The 10,001-nt window shown below is 56.9% G+C and overlaps 1 protein-coding gene across 3 annotated transcripts; it reads left to right on the plus strand.

Annotated features, from left to right (window-relative positions):
- Window positions 1–1,717: 1,717 nt before the first annotated feature.
- NR2C2AP (nuclear receptor 2C2 associated protein) lies at window positions 1,718–7,453 on the plus strand. 3 transcript variants are annotated; one of them, XM_005278958.5, is made up of 6 exons: window positions 1,718–1,853; window positions 3,716–3,961; window positions 4,655–4,745; window positions 5,184–5,289; window positions 6,086–6,153; window positions 6,826–7,453. In XM_005278958.5, the coding sequence occupies exons 2-6, from the start codon at window positions 3,921–3,923 to the stop codon at window positions 6,940–6,942; spliced, it is 423 nt and encodes a 140-aa protein (XP_005279015.1). In that variant the 5' UTR covers window positions 1,718–1,853; window positions 3,716–3,920; the 3' UTR covers window positions 6,943–7,453. The 3 variants fall into 3 exon arrangements, with proteins under 3 accessions (XP_005279015.1, XP_023963927.1, XP_042717917.1); XM_024108159.3 differs by having other exon boundaries at window positions 1,721–1,853; window positions 3,746–3,961; XM_042861983.2 differs by having other exon boundaries at window positions 1,722–1,853; window positions 3,830–3,961.
- Window positions 7,454–10,001: the final 2,548 nt, after the last annotated feature.

Raw genomic sequence — 10,001 nt, forward strand, 5'->3', positions numbered from 1 at the left:
GCCTGTGTGCTCACAGCTCCCCACAGTTCCCAGGGGGACCCCTAGTGTGCCAGCCCTTCTCGAGGTCACCACCTCTCTGCCAGGGTCGAGCTGCAGACTCCTCCGCCCCTGGGACCACTCGCTGCGATCCCCCCGGGGGACCCTGTTACTGCAAAAGTCCTTCTCGCTGGTCACACACTCCCAGGGGTAATAACCGTCTCTCTCCCACTCTTCAGCAGGCCTGGTCCCCGTCAATCCCCCTTCGTTTTACTGCTCCCCAGTCACTTACTGCAGGAAGCGCCGTCCACGGGGTGCAGTAGATCCCACCGCTGCCACCAGTTGTCACGGAGTATTGGGGGACTCAGGGCCCTGCACCCCCGGCTTCCTGCGATTCACCATGACTCTCAGCCAGCCAGTAAAGCAGAAGGTTTATTTGGATGACAGGAATACAGTCCAAGACAGGTCTTGCAGGCACAGACAACAGGACCCCCTCAGTTAAGTCCAGCTTGGGGTCCCAGGGCATTCCAGCCCGCCCCCCTTCGGGGGGGGTCAGAGCCATCTCTGTCTCCCAGCCATCTCTCCAGCTCGCTTCCAGCACTCTGCCTTCAGCCACCCCTCCCACAGCCTTTGTTCAGTTTCCCGGGCTCAGGAGTCACCTGGCCTTCAACCCCTTCCTGGGTTCTCATGTTACACACTCAGGAATGCGCCCCCGGGCAGATCCCATTCTCCAATGCAGACTATCCCAGCACACTCCCCTGTCAGCATTCACAGACCACAGTGAGAACAGGCCCAGTTCGTCACACCCTATCTGGCAGGGTCTTGTCACCTTCGTCTGCATGCCAGGGTAGCAGCATTTATCCCCATTTTAGTCAGGGACACAGGCTGGTTCAAGCCCGGAGTGGGAAGTCAGGACTGCTGCAGACCAGTCCACACTCCATCCCAAAGGCAGGCACAGAACCCAGGCGTCCTGGCACCAAGCCCCTCTCTGCCACCCCCTAGACAACACGCCCTTTAATAGCTTTCTTACAGGGGCATCCTGGAGGCAATAAAATGATGCTGGAGGATTCATGTATGACATTGAGGGTCCCATGCAGGGCTTAATTTGTGCCAGGGCCAGCCAGGCCTGAGGCCAGGCACCGCTGGGCCTGGCGGTTCAGAGCCCCAGTACCTCTGGGCTTGGCAGTTCAGAGCCTCGGCACCTCTGGGCCTGGCAGTTCAGAGCCCGGCACCTCTGGGCCTGGCGGTTCAGGGCCCCGGCACCTCTGGGTTTGCTGCATCAGTTATGAATGCAAAAAAATTACAGGAGTCCCACTGTCCCAGCACCTCTTTCATTACAAAGCAAGCCCAGGTCCCAGGCTTGCTCAGGCTGTGATGGGGACAGAGCGGTATTAGGTGAGCTGTGAGTGGTCTAATGCCTAAAGCGGGAGGGGTGAGCTAGGACTCTTGGGTTCTAGTCCCACCTCTGACAGCGTGGCCCTGGCAGAGGTAGGAGGACTGCGAACCAGGACGCCTGGGTTCCTTTGCTAGCTTTGCCAGGGCAGTGCAGGGGAGTGGGCACTGGGACCCCCGGCGGGGGCTAGGAGTCGGGGCTCCAGACTAGCTGTGTGACCGCCGGGAGTCACCGGGAAGGCGGGGTTGGAGCCCCCCACCCGGGTTCGGGGACAGAGGGGCCGAAGGGACCCGAACCGGCGCAGCCCGGCCCTGACACGGGGCGGTGTCTCTTTAAGAGGCCCCGGCAGCCCCAGGAAGCAGTTCAGGGCTTCCTGAGCAGCCCAGCTCCGCCTTGGCCGGCCGGCGTGCGCCTCCCCCCGGCAGCCGGCCCATCTCCCCGGGGCGCACGGGAGGGCGCAGCCCGCAGCGCGCTTGGAGCCGGGGTAGGTCCGCGGGGGGTCCGGGGCGCTTCCTTCTCTTCTCCTGGGGGCGCTGCTGGGGCAGGACGGGGCCCCCAGCGCTGAGCCGTGGAGCTGGGAGCGGGCTTTGGGGACACCCTGGGCGGGGCGCGCACAGCCAGAGGAGACCTTTGGGGTCAGCTCCTCCTGGGGCCCTCGAACTTCCCCCAGGCAATTCCTCTAGGAAAACATCCTGAGCGATTTAAGCATTGGCCGTGATGGAGAATCCAGCCCCCCCCCCGTGGTAAATTCCACTGGTTAGTTCCCCCCTCCCCCCATCAATCTGCACCGGATTCAGTCTGAAGCTATGTCTACACTAGCACTTTTGTCGGTCAGGGTGTGACTAAAACATTCCCCCCGCCCCCCCACATAAATTTGACCGACAGAAGCACCGGTGTGGACGGCGCTATGTGGGTGGGAGACGCTCTCCTGTGGACGGAGCTCCGGCTGCTCCTTGGGGGTGGTTTAGTTTAAATAGAGCTCTCTCCTGCCGGCAGAGAGCGGCTCCACGGGAGACCTTACAGCGACAGAGCTGCAGCAGTGCGGCTGTAAGGTCTGTAGTGGGGACATATCTCGCTTCAACTTCCAGCCCTGGGTTCGTGTGTTAGATCTTTCCCTGCTAGGCTGATGAGCCCGTTATTAAATGTTTGTTCCCCAGGTAGATAATGACACACTGGGACCAAGTTCCCCCCTTCACCTTCTCTCTGTTAAGCTAAATAGACTGAGCTCCAGTGGACTCTATTGCTCTAGGGCAGGTTTTCGAACCCTTTAATCTTTCCTGTGACTCTTCTCTGAGCCCTCTCCAATGTTTCAACTCCTTCGTGAGTTGTGGGCACCAGAACTGGACCCAGGATTCCAGCTGCGGTTGCACCAGCGCCAAATACAGAGACAAAATAACCTCTCTGCTCCCCGGTTTGTGTATCCCAGGATCGCATTCGCTCTTATACCCACCGTGTCAGGGCAGGAATCCAGGGTCTGCTGATTATTCACTATGACCCTGTGATCTTTTTCAGAGTCCTTGCTTCCCTGGATAGAATCCCCCTCCTTACGCTTTGTATTGATTTTATGTAGAAGGGCTCAGAGGCTGCGGTGCTGGGCAGCAGAATAAAACCCAAGTCCTTGATGCCAAACCCCTGGGGACTCTTTCCGAATGACTGCGCCAGGAGCTGTATTTTCCAGTTTGGGTCTGAGCCTGAAAGTGGATTGGGGGGGGCATTATTAGTGTACATTACATTGGTGCCTGGAGGTGCCAACTGAGAGTGAGCATGGGGGTGGGAGGAGTTGAGTGTGGGCAAGATCTTTCCAGCCGTTTTTGTGTGAAATGAACACTGGGATGGAAGCACTCCAGCTCTCTGCTTGGAGGAAATAGTGCGTGGATTGTTAACATTCTCGGGGTGATCTCTTTGCTCTGGAGGGGACACACTGCAAGAGGGGCCGGGTTTTCCGCCTCTGTTTGTTTTTGTTCTGCCTCCTCTTGTTTTCACGCAGTCTGTGATGAACTGTTTTGTTCGGGGGACGTTTTAATCTTGTTTCTCTTTGGAGGTTGCAGATGGTGGCTTGGCTCAAAATAGAATCTAGGCTAGTGCCTCCCAGGGGCCCCAATCTCTGCAGGTGGGCCCCTGTACTGCTTCCAGCCCCACTGACTTCCAGTTCTGCCCTTTGCAGGACTGGGGCCGTGGTACTGACCCAGGGTGTGGCAGTATCTGCAGCGACCCATACGGTACTGCACATCATTCCCGACCCCCTAGCCAAGGCACGGCTGGCTGGCTAAGGCTGCTCTGTGCATTGTGCTACTTGTCTCCTGGAGTCTCTGCGACTGATTCTGGGGAGCATTTCCCTCATTTCAGGACCCAGGGTCTGTGAAGTTAATCTTTCAGAGCAGCGCAGAGAACGGATCCCCTTTCCCCTCTGAACCCCGCAACTCTGCTGCGGCCCCATTACCAGGTGCCCCTCCATCGCAGGCTGCACCTGGGTGCTTTGGCACCGAACCTCATCAGTGGAGTGTGCTGGGGGTTGCCCTGGCTGGAGAGGAGCAATACTTCCAGCAGCGCCATGCCCACGGCACCCTTGATCTGCAGGGAGACTGTGAGCAGGTGAGTTTTCCTTCCTGCGCCCCGAAGAACCCACTGCCTGAATTTTTCCAGGCTGTAGTGAACTTGTCCTGGGTGGATGAGTCACAGTGGGGTAAAATCCCGCCACCCCTGAGAGAATGAGCTCTTGGGGGGGGGGGGGGGGGTTGGTTTCCCCGGACCTGTTCTGGGTCAGAGCACTCACGGAGTATGGTTTGTGTGTTAATGCCAGCAGCTGCTAGGCTCTCCACACACCGGGCTGAAGCCCCAAGGAGCTAAAGGACTGGGAGAGGCTCATGTTGTTACCGCCTGGCGGCTCCCCGCTGCCCTGAGTGGAACAAGTGTGATGCTCTCAGCCTCGTTCCTGCTCAGTGAATGCTCCTGAAGCCGCTTGTTACCAGGGTCAGCTCCTGAACTCCCCTCCCCGCCCTCGGAGGGGCTCTGAAGGGTCGGTGTTGTGGGGGATGGGGGGCGGGGGCAGCTTGTTCTGCTGTCAGTGTTGCACCTGCTCTGGGGGACTTCAGACTCTGGGAAAGGCGCCAACCACGCAGCCCCGAACACCCGGCTCCATCCCAGCCTGGTCTCGTTGGTGCAGCGCCGTTGTTAGAGACGCTCTCCCGAGAAGCCTGGCCTTGTGTCTGCAGACACCAGTGGAGCGCGCTCTGTACTAGGTGTCAGAGCCCCGTTCCCTCGCGACTCTGGTTTCTGTCTCTGCAGAGTGAGCTCCGTGCTCAACCGGGACGCCAAGCAGTTCGGGAAGAAGCACATGTTCGACGGGAGCGAGGAGACCTGCTGGAACTCGGACCAGGTGAGCTGCACGGACGCCCCCAGTGCTTGCTCCGTCGGGGCAAGCATGGAAAATGGAACGGTGGCACGTCCACCCCCTGGAGCAAACGTCCCATCAGGGAATCGGGCTCTACCGGCCCAGCTCACGTGGGGGCTATTGCTGAGTGTAGAATGGGTGCCACGCTTGCCTCCCCGTGCCCGGCCGCTGTGCCATCGCTCCGCAGTACTCCATGTGCCAGGCGCCGTGCACTGCCCCAGTGCTCTGCTGTGCCCTAGCTCCGGCTACACAGCGCTGGCCCTGGCTAACCACGGCAGGGGGCACTTTCACCGGTGCTCACTCCCACCTTTACGGGCTTTACAGGGCTCCCTGCAGAATCCGCCCTCGCTGGGTGTAACTGGCGGAGTGGCCCCTGTGGAAAGCTGACTGTAACCTGCGCTCCCGTTTCATTCCTGGCTGTAGGGCTCCTCCCAGTGGGTGATGCTGGAATTTCCACAGACTGTCAAGGTTTCCCAGTTCCAGATTCAGTTCCAGGGTGGATTTGCAAGCCAGCTGTGCACACTGGAAGGTAAAGAGCCTCCCCAGCAGGGGAACAACGTGCGGCATTCTGTGCCATTCGTTCCTGTCGATTGCAGGGCTCTAATGACGGGACAGAGGCAGACTGGGGCTCAGACGACGTTCTACTGATGCTGCGGACAGGCCAGATGAACTGAGACAAGAACCAATCCAGAGCAAGATCTGTGGCCGATGCACTGTCGTTATTTTCAGCTATGCAGAAGAGCACTTGGCAGTTCTCCGGTGCCTTTCATGTGAAAGCACCTTGCCAAAGAGCCTGCGAGACACTGGCTCGCAAATCCACAGCCCAGCGCGTTCACTTCTGCAGCTCGATGGGTGGCCTTGTGCAATGCCTGGCAGGATAGCCAGACGCAGAGGATTGCATTGAACTAGATGTTACAGTATCAATTGTATTTAATTCAGTGTGAATCTCTGTAGTGGAATGTCTTTCCCCAGGGCTGGGGTGTGGGAGAACTTTGGTCCAATTTGAATTCACAGGGCCTGGACTGATCCTATTTTATAACCAGGAAAACTGAAGCCCAGAGAGAGAAAGTGGTTTGTCTAGGCCAGAACAATGAGGGCTATACAGGTACCTGGACGGATAGCACTGTAGAGATTAAATGTCAGAACTAGGAATGAAACCCAGTTCTTGGCCTGACCCCCAGTCCTGTACTAAAGCCATGGGGTGGGATTTTTCAAAAGTGCCAAAGACAGTTGGACGTCCAGTTCCCAGCGTGGATCCAGTGATAATGCTAATCTAACCCTGCAACCAGCGCAGACATTTCCATCCTCTCCTCTTGCTTCTTTAGGTGGCAGAAAAGGTGAAGAACTTGTGAAGATATCAGACTTCTACCCTGAAGACATCAATGCTCTGCAGATATCCTTCCATTCTCGCTGGGGGCTAGGTCTGCTAAGCGTATGCGCAACGTGCTGCAGGTGGCACGTGACCAGGATTCGTCACCAAATTTGGTCCACGGCTAGGGCTGGGTACTGACGTGGAGTGCAGTGTGAACGCTGATCCATGACCCCCACGGGCTAGGTTAGAATGGCTCTTCCATAGAGTATACGCCCAGAAGGCACCGCTGCGATCACCTGGTCTGACCTCCAGTGTGGCACAGGCCATAAGACTTCCTTGAATTAATGCCAGTTTGAAGTCGAGCAGATCTTTTAGAAAACCAAAACCAGCTTGATATTAAACCTGCCGGTGATGGAGAATCCACCGCAGCCCTGCATAAGTTGTTTCAATGCTGCACAACGTCAGCAGGGCAGGGTCTGTGTAACCCGGGCATATCGAAAGGCAGGTGGCCGTAAATCTGTTGGAGCAGGTGCTGGATGGAATCCTTGCTCTCTGTGCAGTTTGCAGGAGGGTACCAGGGAAGTTGGGGGGTGTGAGATGAACCCCTGTTTTGGTGAGAATATAGCGTGTGCCCCAGCTCGCTACCTGCATTGATTGGGTTGTGCTGGGTGAGTGACTCTCTTGCTGTATTGGAAGTTGTGTGTGTGTCATGTACCCCTCTGCCCTTGTTTCTTCCTTTACTGCTCCGTCCACAGCTTCAAGACAGAAGAAACAATGCTGGATAAACTGAAAATCACCTTTGAGAACAGCACGGATTTCTTCGGGAGAATCGTCGTGTATCGCCTCAGCGTCCTCGGGGAAAAGCTCTAACCTGGGACAGAAATGGCAGAACAGCAGCCTATCACCCCAAGTGGGTTTGTTCCCCTGGTGTTTGATCAGCCGCACTCTGCCTTCCCACCCTGTCTGATAGGGCCCGGTGGCATGAACTGGCATATTTGCCTTGGCAGACAGCACCTCTTACGAGAGAGGAGAGATGCCAGACTTGTTCTGCAATTGAAATGTAGGCACTTGGAAGTAAACCAGGAAACGCTCAGACAGAAAACAGCCGTGGGCATTAACAGAACAAGTCGGGGATCCTGGCCCCCTCCCCACCCAGCTGCGGCCTCATAGCAGGATCTAAAGCCCCCGGAAGCGCACCGTGGCGTTCATGGGCTGTCCGCATAGTGCAGAGCAGTGCATGACAAACATGCCGTATTCTAGTGGCTCGTCACGCGGTGAAGCTCATGTTTAATGGCTGAATAAATGCTTCCCGCCTCCTGGCCCACGCTGGATGTGGGGCAAGCGAGTGGGTCTGTAGAGATTAAACGAATCACATACTGAATTTGGAAACTGCCTCCTTGCCCCCAGCTCGGGCCCACTCTGCCCATGCAGTGGGGTCACAGAGGTGGCAGCTCCGGGCTTTGCTCAGAAAGTGGTGTTGAAGAGCTGGGAAGTGTCTGTTCCCCCAGGAACACCTGCTTCTTCAGGGCTCCTGCTCTCAGGGCTGCAGCCCATGAAGCCTAGTGAGTTTCAGACCCTTGTCAGGCGGGAGAATTCCACTCTGCCCTTTCCCGGTAGGGTGAGGCCTGAGCTGCTCCGGCAAACTGACCAGATTTAAATTGCCTTCGGCCCAGCTGGGGAGGGTGGTAGTTGCCAGGGGACAGCTGGGATCGTGCACTCGAGGGCTTTCAGAGACAGTGGGGATAATCCTGCTCCTACAGGAGAGAGAACTATGAAATATCATGTGGCTGCTTCCTCCAAGGTAGGACTAATGGCACCGTCAGAGCTGCCTCAAGCCCCTAACACTCAGCTGTGAGAATGGGGCTAGCTGCCTTCGCCTCTGCAGGGGGCGAGATAAGACCCGAGTTATCCAAAGTATCATTAACACCTACATAAAACCACAATCAGCCGACAGTCCACTCGCTCCAGGCCTTTTACTTATGGGGGAGACAATCCCACTGAGCCCAAGGCTCAAGGCTGCATGCCCCAAAGCACCCTGCCATCCCCAGGCAGCAGGGGGGCAATGCACGAGCTACTGACTGCCTGCGGTAGCTCGGCCCTCTGCACGCAGCGTCTGAGCTGTTCAGTCAAGTGCTCGAGTGATTGGAAGTGTAAGGAGCAGACGATTCCCCTGTTGATTTAGGGGAGGTGGGGGGTCTGATTCTGGTACCGAGCCCAGCCCCCATCACATAGGCCAGATTCCATTAGAGCTCATTTCTAATCTAACCCCATTTAGACCAATCCCCCTGTGCCCCCCTTTTCCACTCCGCGCGCTCTGCGTTTCTGTTCTTTCTTTTTTAACTAAGGCGACAATCCCATTTCTCTAAATACGCTCTCCCGAAAGCATCGTCGTGTAACTTCAGCATTCAAAGGAAAAGCGATAAACTAGCCGCCCCCGTCTTGTAGAATAGCCGGGTTTCTGGCTGTTTTGGTTTCGCCATCGTTAATCAAACACCGTAGTCCCTCGGTTAAGCAAGGCAGGGTGCTAGTTACGCGCCAGAAGCTCCCCAGTCTAATACAAGTTAGGTTTCTTTGCGTTCAAAGCTAATGGCTTGGCATAGAATTCAGCTGGTTTCTCTTCTAACTGAAGTCCCAGCTTCGCCTGCAGCTGGCAGAGGGTGGCGTTGCACACAGGCATGGACCAGGCCATGGCTACCTATCGATGCGTCTAGAGCACCTTAAACAGTCTCATGCCACTCTTGTGACATGGGCTGGTGCAATGATGCCCAGGTTCTGGGCCTGGGAGAAGCCAGATGGGCTAGGGAAGATTTCCACGCAGCAATGGGCACTTAAGGAGAAAATGCGGGAGCTCCGCTTGGACCATGTGGACTTTAACATTGGTGGCTGGATGCAGTTGATGAGCGGACAGAGCCGTGCGCAGAGATGAGCTAACTGGACGGACAGAGACAGTGTGGCGCTGTCTGCAGAGGGCGCCCCAGGGGGCCTGCACAGAGAACTAAAGAGGGGAGGTACCTCTGACCCCAGCACTGAAAGGGACGAATGGAAAAAGGGAGACAGCTGGTGGGGAGAGTCAAGAGGGGCGGTGGTTGATGGGGGAGGCTAAAATAGGAATGTGGAAGCGGGGGGGGGGTGGCAGGTGATGAACAGGAAAGGAGCGTCGGTGCTGGGGGCATTTGTTGAGCTTTTCCGTGAAGAAGCTGGAGGGGGGAAGGAAGTCCGCCCACGCAGCAGCTTTGAACGATGCTGCAAAGATGCACCATGGTCCCCGGCGGGGGCCAGGCAGAAACTGCTGCTAACGCTCCCTGCAACGTGCTTGGGGTGGCCACAGGATTGACCCTAGCGGGTCCACCAGCACATGCGTTGGTCCCATCCGTCCGACCCAGCAGCCCGTTCTGGAAGGCGAGATGGTGGCTTGCTCACCGGGGCTGCAGGCCAGGGCAGCACAGCGGCTCAGGGATGCCTAGTTTTAATCACCGTTGAACTAGAGCGGGTAACTGGCCTTTTAAAGAGGTGAGATTTGAAGCACATGCAGCCTTGGTGAGGGGTGGGGGAGTGACCTAACCATCTACTAACATGTGAAGGGCATAAACCTCAATGAGTGTCATGGGGGGACTGGCCCTTTAAGGGGATTTGCAGCCCCACCTGTAACTAATCAGCTGCCTTCCAGCTGATGCTGCAAGGGCCGAAGATCCAAGCAGCACATTTCTCCCCTCCAAAGACAGGGAGGAACCTGCGTGAATAACAGTTGCTGAGTGTGACCATGGTGGAGGGAAGCCCCAGACTGAAGAGGTTACTTGTGGGACATGATTCCCAGCGCTGCTGCCTGTTCTGTCCGCACTGGGAGCGAGGGTAAGTGCAGCAGGGTGGCGTTTTCAAGCCCTACGTGGCTGGTCTGAATAGCCAGGCGAAGGGGGCTCTGGTTAGAGCGG

Source organism: Chrysemys picta, chromosome 25 (genome assembly GCF_011386835.1).
Source record: "Chrysemys picta bellii isolate R12L10 chromosome 25, ASM1138683v2, whole genome shotgun sequence".
In the NCBI taxonomy this organism is placed as follows: Eukaryota; Metazoa; Chordata; order Testudines; family Emydidae; genus Chrysemys; species Chrysemys picta.